At 43.0% G+C, this 21,540-nt stretch overlaps 2 protein-coding genes across 12 annotated transcripts in view; one reads left to right on the top strand and one right to left on the bottom strand.

Annotated features, from left to right (window-relative positions):
- The window catches only part of LOC124035736 (AP-1 complex subunit gamma-1), a 27,530-nt gene extending 18,725 nt beyond the window's left edge, over nucleotides 1-8,805 (bottom strand). For 2 of the 4 annotated variants that reach the window (XM_046349352.1, XM_046349356.1), the window contains exon 1: nucleotides 8,658-8,805. The gene's annotated coding sequence lies outside the window, so the exon portion shown is untranslated. Of the gene's footprint in view, nucleotides 1-8,453; nucleotides 8,603-8,657 lie in introns of those variants that run through there. The other 2 variants (XM_046349353.1, XM_046349354.1) reach the window with 2 other exon arrangements.
- Nucleotides 8,614-21,540, top strand: LOC124035738 (zinc finger protein 821-like). 8 transcript variants are annotated; one of them, XM_046349360.1, is made up of 6 exons: nucleotides 8,614-8,919; nucleotides 17,515-17,634; nucleotides 17,754-17,857; nucleotides 18,613-18,711; nucleotides 19,254-19,420; nucleotides 19,656-21,540. In XM_046349360.1, the coding sequence occupies exons 2-6, from the start codon at nucleotides 17,562-17,564 to the stop codon at nucleotides 20,587-20,589; spliced, it is 1,377 nt and encodes a 458-aa protein (XP_046205316.1). In that variant the 5' UTR covers nucleotides 8,614-8,919; nucleotides 17,515-17,561; the 3' UTR covers nucleotides 20,590-21,540. The 8 variants fall into 8 exon arrangements, with proteins under 8 accessions (XP_046205316.1, XP_046205319.1, XP_046205315.1 ...); XM_046349363.1 differs by having other exon boundaries at nucleotides 17,734-17,857; XM_046349359.1 differs by having other exon boundaries at nucleotides 8,614-8,939.

Below are 21,540 nucleotides of genomic sequence, written 5' to 3'. Positions count from 1 at the left end.
AGCCTATAGAAATCACCGATCACACTTGTAGGTGATGTCATGAAAAATTTGGCTAGCTAAGCTCATGAGCAGAAATGCGTCGTCGGGTCTAACAGTCATCTCGCGCCGAACTGCGCATGTGCAGGCCGTCAATTCAAAGTCACCCCTTCGATATAAAAGTAGTTTGACGAAAATGAAAAAGCTGTCAGTTTTTTTACTTTCACGAGATTGGAGTAACAACATGTTCAACTACTTAAGAAATTTACTAGAATCTAGGTTGCCTTTAGACTTCGAGAAAATTAACAACCAAGGAAGATTCACTTCGCTCATTGAATTTTCAAACCACCGCCTGGTCTGTTTGGTCCGTTTTGCAAGCATTCCTGAAGTCTCACGATGTTGCGCCTCTGGGTTTAGAAACTCTACGTTTAAAACCTGCAGGAATTAGTTAGGTAAATGGTGCATGAGCATCACAATCCTTCATGAACTGTCTGCTAGTGAGAGCAATCCGGAAACAGCGAGACAAAATTGCTCAATAGGCTTTTGGCCTTAAAGATTCAGTAAAAAAGAAAGTAGTAATACAAACTGTCACAATGAGAGACCGTGGAAGGGGAAAATATGAATGTGTAATAACTGCACATGAAACACAGACGCCAAATCAAAGAAAGTGATTCGTACGACAAGAGACCAACAGATCTCGGCATTCCAAAGGCACAATGTCCTTGGGTGTGCTAAACAAACTCTACTTCCTGCTTTTAGAAACCCCTATAGCACTGACACATTTGACTTTCAACACCTGAGTTAAAGCAATGAACACTGCAGCCTACCCTCTATTGTAGTGCATTCAGGAAGTGTACACTTACAGTACTACAGCAGAGTGACAGAGGCTGTAAGAGAAACCCTGGGCAGGCTGGAGTGGGCAGAACAAGGTCAAGGGCCTGGCACCAGCAGTGGGTCTGGAGGAGGCCTTGTTTATTGCAGTGAAGGGCCTGGTGAGAGGGGTGTGTGTAAATGCACCACCACCACAACAGGGGATCCATCACGCGCCACTATGCCAGGAACAAAGAGAGTAAGTTATTACCGCTGGCTCCTGCGTGTGGAGAAGAGGTGCTTTATGACTTCCCATCTCAAAAGATGCATGGCTCGTATCGGTTAGCATGGATAGCATAATTGAGCCGTTACAGCAAGAGGGACGACAGTAATTAATTGCTGAACATAGCCATTTTCTTCATCAAGCCACCTCAGAGCTGATGCGGTTGCTGAAAAAAATAATGCACTTGCTAAATGGACAGAGAAGAGGCTCTCTTAGAACTAGGGAAAATATAAAGGCTGGTGTTGTACACACAAAAAGGTCCAACAGAGAACAGACAATCCAATTAATAACACCAGTTATATTATCATCACATCAAAGACTTTTTCCAAACCACGGTATACAGTATTACTTTGAGTGCACACAAGTGCTGCTATTTCTATTTAAAAAAATGTTTTAGGCAACATGGATCTTAATCCAGGAGGGGATTGTTTGTCCCTGCTGTAACCAAGGAGCTTGATCTTGACATCTAGCCACTTAGAAAACCAAAATGCATAGCGGGAGCTCTGAGCTGGATATAACCTCAATTTGGCACGTCTTAGATAATTAATTTACTTTCACCGGACAGTTTATTCTAGAACAGCCTGAATTATTTGAGGTATTCGACAAGGTGTCAAACGTTCCACAGGGATGTTGGTCCATGCTAACGCGATGGCATCACGCAGACGCTGCAGATTGGACGACGGTCCAGTCATGCTGCGAACAGCCAGTTCAAAATCTCCCCAAAGATGCTCTATTGGGTTGAGGTCTGGGGACTGCAGGACACTCAAGTAAACTGAAATGTTACTGCTTTCCGAGATGCTGTTCTGAATACCACTGTTGTGCTGCACTGCTATTTGTCCGTTTGTGGCCCACCTGCTAGCTTGCATGATTGTCGTTCTCCTTCGACCTCATCAACAAGAGGTTTTCCCCCACAGGGCTGCCGCTGACTGGATGTTTTTTTGTTTGTCACAATGAGACACTACCGTGTGTGAAAAGCCCAGGAGGATAACCATTTCTGGATACTGGATCGGGCCCACCTGGCACCGTTGATCACACAATGCTCAATGTTGCTAAAGTCAATTGTTTTGCCCATTCTAACATTCAATCGAACAGTAACTGAATGCCTCCTTTACATAGGAAGTCACGGCCACATGACTCACTGTCTGTAGGATCGATCCAGTTTCAGGAACAGGGTGGTGTACCTAATAAAAATTGTCAGGTACTATAGTTGTACACACACACACACACACACACACACACACACACAGCTGAGAAAAATTTCAGGTCAAGTTAGCCGCACCGTGGCGTAAGGCTGGGCGATCAAATTCATTTGCATGTACAGTAAAGGTCCATGGTTTACATACACCTTAGTCAAATACATTTAAACTCAGTTTCACAATTGCTGACGTTTAATCCAAGTAAAAATTCCACGACTTAGGTCAGTCAGGATCACCACTTTATTTTAAGAATGTGAAATGTCAGAATAATAGTACACAATTATTTATTTAAACTTATTTCTTTCATCACAGTCCAAGTGAGTCAGAAGCTTACATACACTCAATTAGTATTTGGTAGCATTGCCTTTAAATTGTTTAACTTGGGTCAAATGTTTTAACCCTAACCCTTCCCTCAATAAAGTGGGTTTTGGCCCATTCCTCCTGACAGAGCTGGTGTAACTGAGTCAAGTTTGTAGGCCTCCTTGCTCACACGCTTTTTCAGTTCTGCCCACAAATTTTGTATGGTATAGAGTAGAGGTCGACCGATTATGATTTTTCAACGCTGATACCGATTATTGGAAGACCAAAAAAAGCAGAGATCGAATAATCAGCCGATTTTTAAAAATTGATTTGTAATAATGACAATTACAACAATACTGAATTAACACTTATTTTAACTTAATAAAGCATGGATTTTATTGATGTATTATATCTAAACGGGTGGCATCCATAAGTCTAAATAATCCTGTGACATTGCATAACCTCAATGGTATGTCATAATTACTTAAAATTCTGGCAAATTAGTTCACCACGAGCCAGGCGACCCAAACTGTTGCATATACCCTGACCCTGCGTGCAATAAATGCAAGAGAAGTGATGAAATTTCCCTAGTTAATATTGCCTGCTAACATTAATTTCTTTTAACTAAATATGCAGGTTTAAAAATATATACTTCTGTGTATTGATTTTAAGAAAGGGCATTGATGTTTACGGTTAGGTACATTCGTGCAACGATTATGCTTTTTTTCTCTCGCGAATGCGCTTTTGTTAAATCATCCCCCGTTTGGCCAAGTTGGCTGTCATTGTTAGGTACACATTGGTGCAACGACCAAGCTTTTTTCACAAATGCGCTTGTTAAATCACCCGTTTGGCGAAGTAGGCTATGATTCAATGATAAATTAACAGGCACTGCATCGATTATTTGCAGCGCAGGACAAGCTAAATAAACAAGTAATATCATCAACCAGGTGTAGTTAACTAGTGATTATGTTAAGTTTGCTTGTTTTTTATAAGATACGTTTAATGCTAGCTAGCACCTTACCGTGGCTCCTTGCTGCACTCACATAACAGGTAGTCAGCCTGTCATGCAGTCTCCTCGTGGAGTGCAATGTAATCGGCCATGATCGGTGTCCAAAAATGCCGACTACCAATTGTCATGAAAATTTGAAATCGGCCATTCCATTTAAAATCGGTCGACCTCTAGACCTCATTTCTCCAAAAAGTATGAACTTTTTCCCCAATGTGCAAACCGTAGGTGTTTTTTTTTTAATGGCGGTTTTAGAGCAGTGGCTTCTTCCTTGCTGAGCAGCCTTTTCAAGATATGTCGATATAGGATTAGTTTTACTGTGGATATAGATACTTCCGCACCCGTTTCCTCCAGCATCTTCACAGGGTTCTTTGCTGTTGTTCTGGGATTGATTTGCCCATTTCGCATCAAAGTACATTCATCTCTAGGAGACAGAACGTGTTTCCTTCCTGAGCGGTATGACGGCTGCGTGGTCCCATGGGGTTTATACTTGCGTACTATTGTTTGTACAGATGAAAGTGGTACCTTCAGACATTTGGAAATTGCTCCCAAGGATGAACCAGACTTGTGGAGGTCTACAATTTTATTTCTGAGGTCTTGGCTGATTTCTTTTGATTTTCCCCATGATGTCAAGCAAAGAGGCACTGAGTTTGAAGGTAGGCCTTGAAATACATCCACAGGTACACTTCCAATTCACTCAAATTATGTCAATTAGCCTATCAGGAGCTTCTAAAGCCATGACATAATTTTCTGGAATTTTCCAAGCTGTTTAAAAGGCAGTCAACTTAGTGTATGTACACTTCTGACCCACTGGAATTGTGAATTATAAGTTTAATAATCGGTCTGTAAACAAAAGTCAGAAAAATGACTTGTGTCATGCACAAAATAGATGCCCTAACAGACTTGCCGAAACTATAGTTTGTTAACAAGAAATTTGTGGAGTGGTTGAAAAAACGAGTTTTCATGACTCCAACCTAAAAGTCTGTAAACTCCTAACTTGAATTGTACATTATATACATGATTACTATTCAATTTAATTTATTTATTCTTTTAATGGCATTTTCATAGACCTGAAAGCCACTTTAGTGATGGCAAAAAAGCAGGTTAAACTATTGTTGTTATAAAATATGGGTTTTATGGTCATGGAAGGCTTAGAATTTAGCCTTGGTAGAACTTCACAAGTCCTCAATTCATTAGATTATCGCTGACTGTTTGACCTTTAATTGTATAACAAAAGCATATTTAGATTTTTTTAAATGGTTGTTCAAAATAAAGGATTTGGCTATACACCCCTAGTTCCAGTGAAGGGAAATCTTAAAGCTACAACATACAGTGACATTCTAGACGATTCTGTGCTTCAAATTTTGTGGCAACAGTTTGGGGAAGGCCCTGTCCTGTTTTATCACAATGGCCCCGTGCACAAAGCAAGGTCCATACAGCAAAGGTTTATCGAGATCAATGTGGAAGAACTTGACTGGCCTGCAGAGAGCCCGAACCTCAACCCCATCGAACACCTTTGGAATGAATTGGAATGCCACCGACGAGACAGGCCTAATTGCCCAACCTCACAAATCTAGTAGAAAGCCTTCCCAGAAGAGTGGAAGATGTTACAGCAGCAAAAGGGGGACCAACTCCATATTAATGCCCATGATTTTGAAATTAGATGTTTGACGAGCAGTTGTCCACATACTTTGTCATATAATGTACACATTGTGAATATCCATATGTTTAAGAAGAAAAAAAAAATATATATAAGATTTTTAGGCCATATCGCCCAGCCCTACCGTGGAGTCTGGAGGAAGTTAAATAGATCAAGGAAGGTACAGAGAAAGGAGCATAGTTGCACAAGCCAGTATGTTGATAATGTAAGAATTCACTGTGATCAAAGTGCAACAGAAGGTCAGTGCACATTCCAGAAGAGCAGGTGGACTCCCTTCCATTAACATTCAAACAGAAACTGGGCAGCATAGATGAGAACCCATGGTAAAACGTCATGGCTAAGAAGTGTTCTTCTTAGGCACAACGCATTAGCAACCTCCGTCACTCCCAGATAGAACAAGAAAGTACAATTAACTGCAACAAGTAATTCACACCCTATAGTCCAGGAATCTGTTTTAATGCATGAATCATAACACATTCAGGCCTGTCACCTAGGCTTAATGACTCGAGCAAAACAAAAGCTTATATTTCCTTTGACAAGTAACCAAAGGCCCCAATCAGCCTATGTGCTCCTAAGTGTGCGCACACAACAAATATGGAAAATCCAGTCTCTGCTAGACTAACAAAGACTTATGAAATGTCTGTTCTACTACAATGTTGCAATAACTTTTATAAGCACACATTATTTTATTAATTACAACATGTAAGACACAATATTTTCTTTATTATGTCCCTAAAAGCTGGCACAAAAGACACGTTTGGTCACGACAGAGGACAGGTTGAACACAATAAGTGGATTAGGAAGACTATAGGTGGAGAAAGTTTGCACATGCTGAACTGTTGAGCAGCAACCACCAGACACACTCACCAACATCAGTTTTGCTCAGCCTTACTCTCCCAGGACAAAAACAGTACTGTTTGGCTGGGTGGCCACGCTACAGATTTTAGCCCCGCTATATTTCACAGGAGCTTGAACAGCCAACAAGCCAAAAACATTTCTGTCAAATGGAATGACTGACGTGAGGCATTATCCTGATCAATTAGAGGGGGAGAATCTCAAACTCACCTGAACTTATTCCTGTTCCAGTTGAATTAGGCTATTGTCCTCCACATGCATACTGATGCATTTGATCATGTTATTTAAGACTGCTTTGGGAACAAAATGGGCATAAAGGAAGACATAATAATGATATATTGATTTATATCAACACCCTCATATAGCCACAGAAGGGATCATATCTGACACCAACTGTGGCAGATTTCCTGTGTGAATGGAATTGCCCATTCCTCTCCTGAGACTCTGGAAGATACACAAGCCTGCAGAGCCTAGCAACCAGTGGCAAGAGAAAACAACCTCAACACACGGAAGAGTCCACTGGGGACAATTTCCAATGTCCAGAATCAACGCACACCATCAATGAGGCTCTTTCCAATTGAGAACCCCGACACTATTCAATAATACAGGAACTGGAGTATGTGCCACAATTTACTTCCCCCTTAACCAAAGTTGTGCAGATGAAGTTCATTAAGCTACAGAAATAATTCTGAAGCCACCATTGTAGAGGGACCGCTCCTTTCAACACAATATCTCAGCATATTGTTCTCTTTGCCACTCATTTTGCTGTCACTGCTCAGCCAAGCTCTCACTGAGATATTTAATTGGTTGTGTTTTTATTTTACTAGGTAAGTCAGTTAAGAACAAATTCTTATTTACAATGACGACCTACCAAAAGACAACCTACGGGGACAGGGGCCTTGGATTAAAAATATGTATAATATAAGGACAAAACACGCATCACAACACTACATAAAGAGACCTGCGACAACACAACATAACAGCACAAAACATGGTACAAACATAATTGGGCACAAACAACAGCACACAAAGGGCAAGAAGCTAGAGACAATCACACAAAGCAGCCACAACTGTCAGTAAGAGTGTCCATGATTGAGTCTGAATGAAAAGATAGAGATACAACAGGATGCTACCTCCATTCCAACAAAAAAACTATTCTGCAAGTGGTATGACAGAACATTTATACAAAACATTGGACCTACATGGTTTAGCCAAGTATTGGCCTACCAATATGTGTACTGTAGACAGAAAGCTTTCATTGAATTGGCTGAAAATGCAGGTACAAACATGGGCACTTGTCAGCTGGTTTAATGCAAATACAAAGAACATGCAATGAAAAAAAGCAAGTCTTTGAGTATATGACACTGATGTTGACTTCAGGAGAATCGACTGACAGAAGAGGTGACAAAATGGAACTAGGAAATCACAATTCAAAAAGATACAAATATTTTAAGAACTTGCAGCAAGCTCAAATAAAACAACCCAATGGCTGTAATGGCACATAACTAGCCTAATAATCACAACCAGTATGTGAGTATTGTAGCTAACTAGTTCGCTAGTTAACGTTAAGTGGCAACAATACTATAGTTGCTAGCTTAAGTAACGTTAGTAAGCTTGACTTCATTGCAACCACGTAGAAACATTTACACCCAAGCTAGGTATAACACACACCTTATTTGAAGCGTGGGTATACGTTACAGTTCAACTTGAACACATCATGGTATTGCTCTAGCTAAGTTAACGTTAGCTAGCTACTTAGCTAACATAATTGGCTAGCTGAAGTAGAGAGCTAGGTAAACGTACACGTCAGTACCAATGGTCGGTATATAGCTACATTCCGCATACCGAGTAGCTGGCTAGCTAGTAACGCGTTAGCTGGGTAGGGTGGTTAGCTTGAACACAAAAGTTTACGAACATTTAACCACACCTGTCAAATATATTATGCATTGTCACGTTACCACTAGTTAGCATTGGCACTAACAAGTTAGCAATCTAACGTCCGAGCAGAGGCCATTTCAGGGCGAGCATGGCACAATTACAGCTTTCTAATTTCTCAGACATAAGTAAACCCTTTTAGCAAGTGGACATACAGAGCATAGCTAGAGCTAGCTAGCTAGCTAGCTACGCAATCACGAAGAGGCCTTCATCGCACTGACTTAGCTAGCAGGTTAGCTAGCTAGTAGGATTAGCTAACTAACAACTAGATAACGTTAGTTACCTTGCCCTACCGGACATCTCGTTTCAGTTACACAGCAAATAACCAAATGCAATGTTGAAATACATTGAAGGCGTGTAGGCAAGTAAAAGTTCAGTATAAAAACAGATTTAAGGTTAAAGATCGCACAAGTACATATCAGGTAAGCATACCAGCTAGCCGACACCAGGCTAACGCTTCTCTGACAGACAACCCCCCGGTACACTGGGTGGTTAGCGCAGCCTCACTTCCGATCATGTAGCGCCAACATGGATTATTGTCACCAAGGTTTAATACAAAGTCGTGCTGATTTTTTCAGCTATTATCAAAATAAACAACTCTGTTTAACTGACATAGTTGTATAAAGTTATACTCACTAGCCGTATTGATACCAGAAAATAGCTGGAATCTTCTCTATTTGCGACGGAGGGAGGAACAGACCAGACATTCAAAATGGTGGCTCTCCTAGCCTCAGCACTTCTACCGCAGGCGGAGGGTTACACCGAAAAAAACAAAACTTCAACGTTTGTAGAACGAGAAAGGAATGAAGACCTCAAACAGGCGAACGCGCAAATTATTTACAGAACTCTCAATTAGCTAGCAAATCCACCTGCCTCGACACTGCTATGTGATATTTGAGTGAGTAACATGGGTTGCTGGTATGTATGTAAGCATTTTGGTTATACGAACATGTTTATTTTACCACTGCAATAATGCTATAGCTAGTAGTAGCTAGCTAAATAACCCATTAGCTAGCATATGCCTGCCTTTCTAGCTGCACTTGTGAGACGTTTAGAAATATTAATGCACGCTTCGAGTATTGGTAATATATCACGCAACAGTCTGATTATTTTGCTTGGCTGGTGTTCTACCTAGCTAGGTAGCTATTTGTTGTATCTTATTTTGTTGTATTTAGATGTGTCCGAAATGTGCGGATGAGTAATATTGTCTTTCAACGTCGTGCTGCGGTTCGCACACCTCACCTCGTGGCGGACAGTGATGACGTCAACATGTAATGTTATGACATTTGTCATTTTGTGAGGTGTGTGGGCTCCATCTAGTGTACTTTACTGACAATTCCGCACTAAGTTCAATCAGGACATGGGCTTCATCGTAGATTCTTTAAACAAAAATGAAGTATACATTTATTTCTGCCATCTGAAAATATACTGTACATAGATTGAATAGGAACAACTGGATGGGTGTTTGAACCAGCGTCACCAGGTTTCAGACTAGCGAGCACACTACTACATGTGCCATAGAGGTCCAGACCGCTTGGCAGAAGCAATAGTACACTCCCATACTTGGAGGCACTATATTTTCCAGAAAATATAGTATCCCATGTACAAACCAGAATGTGAACAGGGGAAAACTTCCATCAAAGGCCAGAGAAATCATGGGTTTCCCACTGCTGGCACCAGTAGTGTAGGTCCTGTCCTCCCAAGCTGTCAAACTATTTGATGGAAGTTTTCCCCTGTTCACATTCTGGTTTAGTCATGGGATCCTGGTGTAGGGTCAGTTAGGGTCAAAGTAGTGGAATGGGGTGGTGATTTAAAAAAAAAATGGGTGTAGGGTTAGTTGGTGGTTCATTTTTATTTATTCCCCCCAACCCTTTTTTTTGTATCACAAAAATGTACATGATCGACCACACACTACCGCACAGTAGATGGCGGCATGCGCAAACAAAATGTGCGAACTTCATTATAACCGAAGAAGAAGAAGCTGTGCCAAGGTATCGTTGCAGTGCATTGGCAAAGCTACAGCAACGCAGGATTGTAGCTGCTCGGGGCTGCTGAGCAAATAACATCCCAGTCCGGGTTGGATAGGACCCTAATCGCAGTTTCTATCATTTGAAAAATATATCTAGATCGACTGGAGAGTGTTTTAAATTGAAGTGAATCAGATTGTATCCAGGCCATTTGTGCTTTTATTTTTTTTGTTTAGGCTATTTGTTTTGTATTCATTTAAATGACCCCGACTCTCACCAATGGTGTAAGCTGTGTTCATCTCTGCCTGGGTAGACCATTTTGATCAACTGGTATTTGGTATTTATTTTCAATAATTTAAGTGTTATTGTTGTACTCGGAAGGGAGTCCCTTTACGGAATACAGCTGGATTGCTTAGGGGAATCTTCAAATCTGTCTGGGCTAGGAGGAGATTCGATTTTTTTCCAACCGGGAGTGGGGGATAATATGTCCAGGCGAAAACAGAACAACCCCTTCAAAGTTAATTGTAGGTATCTAAGATATTGTAACTGCCATTTTTACTTGTTGAAAAGTAGTGAGGAGGATCATTTCCATCCATCTAACTAGACGATTGTTTTTGCCACGGTTGCAATTGTGAACTGCAAGACAATGTGTCAATCACCATCGTTGATACAAGCGGCAATATTTTAATAATTTTGATGATACATTGAATCAACGCGCGTGACACTGACGACTGTCTGTATCTTTGAGCCAAACAAATTATCATTAACCATTATTAGGCTACTAATACTATGATATTCATATTTGTATGGAGATGACAACCTCACAATTGCGTGCGCAGGTCGTTTTCTCTGAGGGAAACTATTCAGATAGTTATTTCCATGTGTTTACCGGAGCTTATGTTGGTGGGTTTTAAGAAGAGACTGCATGAACACCTGCTGTGGCATGCTGGTCCCTGTTTTCAACTCTTGTTTTGAGAGTATGATATAGCCTACCAATGCAAATAATGTTAGTCTTGAGAGTAGGACAGATTTCACCCTTATTGGTCTCAGAATCCATTTAAGATGATGTCCCTCGTAAAATGTCAGTTTAAACTAGGTACAACATGCTTTTGCTTTGAGTGTACTTTCTGTTTCTCTGGAGAAGCTCTCCACATTGACATCTTAGATTTAAATACAGAACCAGTACAGCCAGTGGAGAATAGCAATGTCGGTCATACTACTGGCACTGTCAATGCCTGTGGCCACTAAAACACGTTTTATTTCTCAATTTTTAAGTTTATGTTCCATGAGTGTCGTTGTCTCCGTCATAGTCACCAGCTTTAGGGGAGGGTGTTTTTCAGTGTCACTGACTACTTTAGCTACTCGGGCTATCTGCAAGCACCATTCCTCCAATTCCAGTGGGAGACTACTCCAGAGCTGGTATAGTCTAGGTACCACAGATTTGGTAGCTGTGCAGTTGCCTGACAAACATTTCTACTGATGGTAATGATGTCCCTTTCCTATGCATGTTAAAAGGCCAAACTGAGAGCATGATGTATTGGCCGGCTGATCCTTCATAATGTAGGCTACTGGATGCCTGAGGACTCATAAGTCCACCCAAGGGGATCGAACCCAACGATACAGTGAGGTCCTTTAGGGTCCTTTTCAAAATAGAATAACATTTTATTGGTTACATACACATTGTTAGCCGATGTTAATGTGAGTATAGCGAAATGCTTGTGCTTCTAGTTCCGACAATGCAGTATATCTAACAAGTAATCGAACAAATTCACAACTACCTTATACGCACAAATGTAAAGGGATGGATACGAACATGTACATATAAATATATGGATGAGCGATGGCCTTGTTGACAGGCAAGATGCAGTAGATGGTATAGAATAAAGTATGTATATATATGAGATGAGTAATGTAGGATAACATTATTCAAGTTGTGTTATTTAAAGTGACTAGTGATACATTTATTAAGTCCATTTATTAAAGTGGCCAGAGATTTGAGTCTGTATGTTGGCAGCAGCCTCTGTGTTAGTGGTGGTTGTTTAACAGTCTGATGGTGTTGAGATAGAAGCTGAAAAACAGTCTATTGGTCGCAGCTGTACTGACCTCGCCTTCTGGATGATAGAGGGGTGAACAGGCAGTGGCTCAGGTGGTTGTTTTCCTTGATGATCTTTTTGGCCTTCCTGTGACATCGGGTGCTGTAGGTAGGTAGGCGTATCGAAGTGCGTATTGCTCTAATGGCCTCAATAATCCCTATGTGCTAATAACATCATCTGTCACAGGAAACAGTAACACAGTAAGGATGCATTGTGTTTCTCGATTTATTGGTCCATAGAACTCTGTTGTTCAAACACGGTATAATACAACACACATTATCAATCCTAAGGTGTTTTTTGGGGGGCTTCTACAGTGATGTCTACAAGCTTCACGTACTACTTCTGACTGATAGTTATGAAATAACAACTGTCTTTTTTATTACCCTCCGAATGAACCAGACCTTCACACTTTCCTATGACCACATACAGTTGGTGCAAGACAAATTCACACATTCACACACATACCACAGCTTATAAAATGACAATTGGCCATTTTCTTAACCCACCGTCAAAGTAAACATTATTATAATCCTTAAAAGTGATGTCTGTGTCATGAACTGATGTGAAATGTCCCTCGATGTAGAGCACAGACATTACCAGCATGGGAAACTAATCAGATAGCCTGTCTGAGCCAATCATGGCTGGGGTAGTGGGAAAGCATAGCAGCTCTGTTAGAAGTCTCATTAGCCTTGAAAGGGTTGGTGATGATAAACAGGTCTGTTTTGATAGCATGCGTTGATAGTCCGGTTGTATCAGAATAGTCTTCATTGTGGATCTATAATGTATCATCTTTACAACACACATACTTGAGGAAGCCATACAGATGGGTCATTTTGTGTTGATTTCTCTGAGAGCAGAGTTGGGATCATTTCAGACACTTCACTGGGGAGAAGGGCTCCATAGAGAGGGAGGGATTCTGGAGAAAAGGGGTGATGGTAGTGTCCTCCTTGCCTTAATTAAATACCAGGCTGTCAATTAGGCAACGTGATAAATGATCTGGGAGTCTGGGATTAGCTGATGTCTGTGTTTCACCATTCCCATGGTCCTGAACACCATAGTGCCTGTACACAGATGGAAGGCAGGGGCCCCAGCACTTCCTGGAGACTCAGACAGTATTGTGTGACTGTGTGTGTTGGAGCAGAGGGTGGGTAAAAAAAGAGGGGAGCTTGAATTCAACAGGAGCCCCATTGCTTAGTGTTTGAGTAGAGTTTTGGCATTCTCTCTTTTGTCTGTTTTGTTTTGTCCCCCCTTCCTCCTCCTCTCTCCCTCTGTGTCTGTTGGCTGATGAGTTTGTCTTTGTCTGGATTCAGTCAGACACTGCGTCACCTCCTGCCTACAGACACGCAGACTCAGAGATAACATCAGAGTGGCAGAGACATGGGGAGGGAGAAGAGAGACAGATGTACAGACAGACCCTAGCAGTGGGGGATGGGTAGCTCTCACACATCAATCATTGGCTGTGTGCTGTGGAGCCAGTCTGTAGCAGTTCATAGTTCAACAATCAGACCCACTCTACCAATGCTAATGAGTGCCTGGATCACTATGGGGATTGTGCCCAAACTATTTTCACATACCATACTCCGCTAAAAAGTTTAATGCTGGTATGACAGCCCTGTGATGATTAGAGTGGAGTTTGAAAAAAAAAAGATACTTGAAGATTAATCCTCAACCCTCTCACACACAGACCATGCTCCTCAGTGGTGTGTTGCTCCAGGATTAGAACAGAGGCTGTAATTACCTCTGCCAGCCTCAGGTAACTGGATGAGAGATGTTCCTTCCATCACACTGAATGGAAAGACTGGACAGAAAGGGGAGGGGGGAATTCATTGCATTCAGAAGCAGAGGGTGATAACTGGAGGGCTATGGAACCTAAACTGTTACAGTTTAAATATATATTTTTACCTTTGAGATATCTAAAAAGGATAAATCTCCCATTAATGTATTCTGATCCTGTTTTGATACTGATGCCAGGAGAGGTCCTCAGGAATGAGTGTACTGTCACTAATAACTGGAGAGGTCCTGTGCTCCCATCCCAATTGTGTCAAGCTTGGGTGTAGATAGGAGGGGAAATGGGATACGAATGCAATGAGCAGAGATGCTGTAAAATGCTAAGTTCCATGTGAGGGGGTTAAGCAGACACACATGGGCTCCACTGGTATGAGGCATTGGCCTTCCCCTCAGAGCTGCTGGTATGGATATAGAACAGTCAGAGCTGCGTATGAACAGGGAGGACAGAGGGTGAGCCAGGCTGTGCAGTGTGTGGGTGGTACTGAGAGAGGGAGAAACACTGCCTTGCAGGCTGCTACTGGAAAGGAGTGCAGGCTGCTTCCCCCTGGGACTGCAGCATGCCTGGATAAGCGTGTGTGTGTGTTCGTTCTGCTTCTGTGAAAAGTGGGGGTCTGGTTATGTGTGCATGTGTCAACGTGCGCTTCTGCGATGTGTTGATGCAGCATTATATTGGCATGTCAGTGAATATGAACGCATCCTTGTCAACTGCATATAGGCTCGGGGAATGATTGTGTTTAAAAGGTTCAGGTCTTTCATGTATTTCTGTTGTGTTTCTATAACCGTCTTGTACTAGTGTATTATAGCAGCTATGCTGGGTTTATGTGTGTAGCTACTGCTCCTTTTAATGCTGGATAGGCTTGCTATTCTAATCTGAAGCACTTTCTTCAGTAGGCTATGTGTGATAGATTGCTTGGATTTTTGTGGCTAGTCAGCACCTACACCAGGTAACTGAAGTACAGACTACACACCAGGCTCTCTGGTGTTTGTTATGCCCTCCATGTTGAATATTACAGGTCTGTGCTCTAGAAATGTCTTCCCCTGACTTCATGATCACGCTCCGCCTTGCACTATACTGACCTGTCAATCTTCTGTTCCAGGGCTGTCATTCCTATGCCTAGCACGTTTTACCCCAAGGCTTTGTCTACTGGTTGTATTTTCCAATATATTATACACACCTGACTATATCAAATGAATACACATCTTTTTTTCCTATGTCATTGAGGGGATTGCCTCAATCAAGAATTTGATGGGAAAGTGACCGCCCATTTTGCCTTGGTTCCTCGATCTTCCGGTTTTTGAATGGGCTTCAAGGTTATATAACCAAATTCTCAAACTCTTGTCATTTAAGATATACAATTATATTCTTATTTGTGTATTAATTTACTTCTACCCGATGCCTTTTAAGATGTTCATTTGCGTCCTGTTTGCATCTGTGTCTGTTGCGTTTAAAGAACATAAAAAATCAAATAAAAAGTCGACATTTAGTGGTCACACTTTCCCATCGTATCCACCCTTATTTTTGAAACGTTATGGGCACAGCCAATCAACGGAAGTGATGGATTCGACTTTCGCTTTACTTCTCTACTGCAGTTCGCCGGTGGCAAATTAGCCAGGGTCAATTATTTGGAGTCATTTTATAGTATACAGTTTAAAAGTCAAGTAAACAAGTATATAAGTGTAATTTTACATTTATTTCATTCAAGTTCTCTGTTCACTAGACCTACTAGGCTAGTTCTGTTGTTATAATAACGTTAGTTGTGTTGTCAGAGTTAAGGGCCAGGCACCAAGCCAATAACTATAATGATAAACTATAGGCTACATAACTATTAACACGTTGGTGAGCATCCACACTAGAGGAACGTTTATTGTTCTGAAGTCCTCCTACACGTGTCAATAAACCGATCAACGCATCCTACTGCACGCTGCCTATTAATAAGGTCACCATGCGTTCTCTAACACACAGATACTGGTTCAGACCATTCGGTACTTTCAGGGTCTGTTCATTGTCATAGTGACAACTGCAACTAATACGTCAATGTAGGCCTATTGTAAAGCAATATAGTAACTCCTACTGTATTTAAATGTAGCTATTCAATAACAAACACCATATTGCCTGCACATCTATTACAGCATGTCATTGCCTCATTGCTCAAGTGGTTTGCAAGTGATTTCCATTTTTCTAATGGTTGTCAATTTCTTTGGGTCTTATTTTTCACTGTGCTCATCTCTCTGTCCTGTGCAAACCATTTGCAATGCATCAGTGCAACAGTGTTATCATAATAACTGTCCAAAAGTGATCACACCAATGCACTTTCTCTCCTCAACAATCTGCAGGTACTACAGGATTTTGTTCCAACTAGGCACCACACCTGACCAACTGAGCTAATTGATCAGTTCAATGTTTGCCTAAATTCAACACACCTGATCCTCCAGGTCAATTAAATAATAAACATGAAGTGCCTGCTGCACTCCAGGACCAGTGTTGTCTACCCCTGCTATAGCCTGTTGTGAATGAGAACAGCTGGAAGAGAGAGGCTAGTAATGTGTAGCTGAAGTAAGAAGCTCAATATTTACCAGTCAAAGTGCAAGAAAAGTTTTACTGTTATCAATTGAGTACACAATTATTGTCCATGTTATGTAGGCTAATTTGAATAATCTCTCAAACGTCCTATTTTGTAAAAAAATAAAAATAAAATGCATAACAAAAAAACTGCATATTACTAACCCCTAGGCCTGATTTTTGATACCATTTGGATCAGTTTGGGACTACTCTCAGCAGTTTAGAAGGTCCAGAAAGGTACATATACAGGCCACTCATGTTTTGTCACGATGTAGCCCAGTGTTAAAATAGGCCTACTATAGGAAAATATGGGCATCTCCTCTCTAACTCCATGCCCGTTCTTAATGCTGTAGCCTATTTTACATTCAGCAGGTATATCTCCTCTAATAGGCTAATTTAGTAGGTTAAAGAAAATAAGTGTCCAGCAAGCTTTTGTAGTCTGGCTTTTTCTGGGACAGGCTTGGGATGTAGATCTCCTAAATTAGAAACATATGCATATTAGCTCATAATTCATAAGCTCAATGTTAGGCTTAATACTGCAGTGAATATATCCAGTCAATTTACGAAAGGAAAAACAAGTTTATTCGATCAGGAAATCATAGGTACCCTACACTGTGGGCCCCTGAGGCTGTGCTGAGTGCTCTCCCTCCCAGTCCCCTGGTACCAGAAATGTATCCTACCTAGGCTACAACACAATGTAATGAAGAATGTTATTGTTTTCAATTGAGTACAAAACTCTAGTCTAGGGTGTAAACTACAGTGAATAGCCTATTTTCATTTGAATAACGCTCAAAAGCCTAGCGTTTTTAAATGTTAATTTAGAAATGGCTGCATGTAGCCTGCCTGATTGGGCAACCATTTGGATCAGTTCTGGGGTCTTCTCAGCTGTTAGCCTACAAGGTCCAGGCACGTTAGCAGGCCAGTGATATGGTGTATTTTCCAGGATTTATCAGCGAAAGGAAGTTGTATCCATAGTTTCTGCATTTGGCTTCCATGTTTTAAGTGTTTGAAAATCAGGTGGATATGCCTAGTTCACCCCTCCCTCTGATGGTCCTATCATCTCCCTGTGACTCCTCTGTTCACAGGGCCCTTCCACAACACCGGCTTTGCAGGCCCCCTTCACACTATTAACATGGATGGCAGGGACGATTTCATCGAGGACAGCGAATGCCACAGCAACAATTCCCAACAGGACAGCATTTCAGGTAGGCATTTAGGGCATTTACCTGACCCTAATGTGACATACTCTCTGTAGGGAGTGTCGTGAGAGAATGACTAGCTCTGTTGTCTGTCTATATTGATAGGACTGTGTTTGCCCCCATAGAAGACAGTGATAGCGACCTGGACAACCACGACTCATCCTCCAACACCTCAGCTGACGACCACATGACCTCCACCAAGAGAACACACCACAGGGGAGTTAAAGAAGTGAGTGTCGCTGTCAGGGTTACCCATGGAGGGGTGTTCTCTCCTCCTAGCACTGTGTGGTCGCTGAGTGCAGGCCTGCCTGGTTGCTGATTCACACATGCATTTCCTTCCTGATTTGATAGTGTTCTACAGATCTCAGGGTCATCTGGCCCTCTAGACATATGTGGAAAGGTTATTGCCCCACCCCGCTCTGTCCATTTTCCAGAATTATGTTATTCGATAATCGTACAAAAAGAGCGATGCAGCACAAGAATACGTCTGAATAAATTGCGTTAGTCAATTGTAAACTGGCGATTCACAGAATATCCTCACACTTTCGGACCCCAGAAACCGAAAGCATCTCAGGTTGTGTGGTGTGATTCACACCCATGGCAGAGTCATACAGTGTGTCATAGTGACAGTCAATGAGTCACTGGGGGCCTGAGGGTAATTCTCTCTCTCACCCTCAACCCACCCAACACACACACACACACACAACCTTATGACCTACCATTCAGGATTCCTGCTCCCTGGACCAGCCATAGAGGTACTGTAGAGAGGATGAGCATATCCACCCTTTAGATGTACACATGAAATCCTCTTCTAATATTTGCCCTACATTCTCAGTTTAGACAGAACCACCATTACATAACTTACTGTATTATTACACAATCATTATCATACATATTACTGATGAAACAGATCTGTATGGTAGCTCCTCATAGCATCCACAGTATCTGAGTGTACAGTAGTACTGATGCCTCTGTGTTTCTCAGGAGAGCGAGGAGGGGGCCGACCTGATGAGCAGCTGTGTGTGTCCTCTGTGCACCCTGGAGTTCAGCAGCCCCGAGCAGCTCATCACACACGTCTACCAGGTGAGGACAGTACAGTACCAGACAGCCCACCATGGCACCAAGTATTCAGACAGGACCAAAGCCTCCTTAGCCTCAGCGGTTGGATCAGGGGGATAATGGGCTTGGGTTAGATAATCACCTTTAAACCTCCTACTGTCATCACTACACTAAAGAGGGAAGGATAATTATGATCCGGTCATGTGATCATTTCTGGGTTATGTGTCAAACCTAAGGTTTGGATGTTTCATCCAGTTTGAAGTTATGCCAGTGTTTTGTAACTGAGACAGAATTAAACGTTTACCAGCAACCACTTCCTCCTCCTTCCATTTGTGTACTTTCTCACATGATGGTGTAGTGTTAACCACATATGTTTATGCCACAATTGTAGATATGTGTATGTTTAGATATGCACTGTTGGGGTTTGTCTTATAAAATGTCTCTTATGTCTCTTATAAAACACACTGACAAAACGATTGTGGTCGACCTAATTAAATGACTATAAATGTCCACCTCTCTCCCTTTTGCTCCCTCTTTCTCTGTCCCCCTGTCTCTCTGTGGAGCAGCACACATCGTTGATGGGCAGCAGTAAGAACTATGTGTGCCCAGTGTGTGGGCGCGCGCTCAGCTCGCCAGGCTCCCTGGGGCGCCACCTTCTCATCCACTCTGAGGACCGCCTCTCCAACTGTGCTGTGTGTGGGACACGCTTCACCGACACCAACAACTTCAACAGGTCTGTGCCTCCTCCACCACTACTACCTCATTTCAGCCCTATACCCTAGTTGTAAGTCGCTCTGGATAAGAGCGTCTGCTAAATGACTTAAATGTAATGTAAATGTAGTGCTTCAGCCTTTCACGCACACAATGACATGGGTTATCTACAGAGTTTAGAGAGTTAGGCTGTCTGTCTGCACTAGCCTGTAACAGCTGTGTCCTGTAACTCCTCACGTCTCTGCCCCCCTACACAGGGAGAAGCTCAGAGAGGTCCTGAACACAGGCAGCAGTATGGAATGCAGCAGTGGAGATGAGAACTGTTCCATGTCCCGGTCTCTCTCCAGCAGCCCCATGGGCAACCCCGGTCATGGCCTGGGACAAGGCCACGGGCTCGGCCACAACCAAGGACACGGCCCAAACCAAGGCCCAGGACACAACCCTGGCCGTGGCACAGGCCACATCCCGGGACAGAACCACGGCCCGGGATACAACCCCGGACACAACCAGGGACACAACCATGGCCAAGGTCACGGACACCTCCCAGGCCACCCACTCCCCTCTCTGCACCACAGCCTCCTCACTTCGCCCCCCTCCTTCCCTGACACCCTCAGCCCCTCACCAGGCCTACCCCTGCTGCCAGACATCCTGAGCCCCATGCCTGTGCACCCGGCCGGAGTGCTGCTGGTGTGCAACAGCTGTGTGGCCTACCAGCAGCTGGTGGACGCCCAGTCTCCCATGAGGAAGTGGGCCATGCGCAGGAAGAACGAGCCGGTGGAGGCACGCATGCACCGTCTAGAGCGCGAGCGTTCCGCCAAGAAGACCAAGCGGGAGCACGAGTCGCCCGAGGAGCGGGAGCTGCGGAGGCTGCGGGACCGCGAGGCCAAGCGGATGCAGAGGCTGCAGGAGACAGAGGAGCAACGGACACGGAGGCTTCTGCGCGACAGGGAGGCCATGCGGATGAAGAGGGCCAATGAGACGCCAGATAAGAGGCAGGCTAGGCTGATCCGTGAGAGAGAGGCCAAGAGACTGAAACGGCGGCTGGAGAAGATTGACCCATCCCTGAGAGGTCAGATAGAGCATGACCCAGCTGCTATGGCTGCCCTGACGGCAGACATGAGCCTGTTCCAGTTCCCCTGCCCCATGCCTGTCCCCTCTCTGGACAACAGCCTCTTCATGAAGCTGCCCTAGCAGGACCAGGTCACTGGGGGCAGCACACTGGACCACTAACAGTTACAATGACTTACTCCACTACGCCTATGGGTTGCCATGGTCACAGATAGAACCATTTCATGCTGGTTGAAATTCCAGCAGCTTCTGTGTCCAACGGCTTGATACCCAAACTCCTGTGTCAACAAATAACATTAATTTATTACAGATTGGCAGGAAAGAAGAGCAGGGTCAAGAATGTTTCACTTAATGATATTGATAAAGCATGTTGTCAAGAGATTTTCTGTTCTGGGGGCAAGCAGACTTTGACTTAGCAGCCCATTGTGACAGAAGCAGTTACACCCTTCCATCTTTTGCACATGGACCTTCAGTGGTAGGAGTGAGTCACGTAGCCCATAGCTCTTTCCCTCGCCTCGGGTCCCTTCTGCTAGCCCAGTCGCTGGAGTTTACCGGTAGCTACACCTCTCTCTGTCTCACGCTGCCAACGTGGGTCTCTGCTCTGGCTAGCTCATATCCACCCAATCAACTACCTCAGTAAGGGGCCGAGGCCGAGCCCTCTGGTCTACGTTCTGACTCCAAGCTTCTTTACACGTACACTACAGAAGAGAATGCGGGTTGTTTCCTTAGTTTGAGGGTTTGTTTATATCTTTAGGATGTGCTTACTGGGGGAATATTTAACAGGACAGAACATTCCGAAAGACAGTCAGAAATGTACTGTATAAAACAGGAACGATAGAAAACGTGCCTGTTCTATACATCACAATTCTATCAGCTATGCTCAGAATATTCTGTATTATTTAATGAGCCCTGTTTTGAGCAACATTCTCCTTCATTCCAGCATGTCCTCTTCAACTCAATATACAGTTGAAGTCGGGACGTTTACATAGACTTAGGTTGGAGTCAAACCTATAGTTTTGGCAAGTCGGTTAGGGACATCTACTTTGTGCACGACACAAGCAATTTTTCCAACAA

This window comes from Oncorhynchus gorbuscha, linkage group LG05 (genome assembly GCF_021184085.1).
Source record: "Oncorhynchus gorbuscha isolate QuinsamMale2020 ecotype Even-year linkage group LG05, OgorEven_v1.0, whole genome shotgun sequence".
NCBI lineage: Eukaryota > Metazoa > Chordata > Actinopteri > Salmoniformes > Salmonidae > Oncorhynchus > Oncorhynchus gorbuscha.
The sequence above is the reverse complement of the archived record's forward strand: the minus strand, read 5'-3'. Positions and strand labels throughout refer to the sequence as shown.

Coding starts and splice junctions, on each gene's coding strand:
- LOC124035738 (XM_046349358.1), top strand. CDS start 10,473: ATGTCCAGGCGAAAACAGAACAACCCCTTCAAAGTTAATT. Junction 18,712..19,253: donor TCATCACACACGTCTACCAG/GTGAGGACAGTA, acceptor TCTGTGGAGCAG/CACACATCGTTGATGGGCAG. Junction 19,421..19,655: donor GACACCAACAACTTCAACAG/GTCTGTGCCTCC, acceptor CCCCCTACACAG/GGAGAAGCTCAGAGAGGTCC.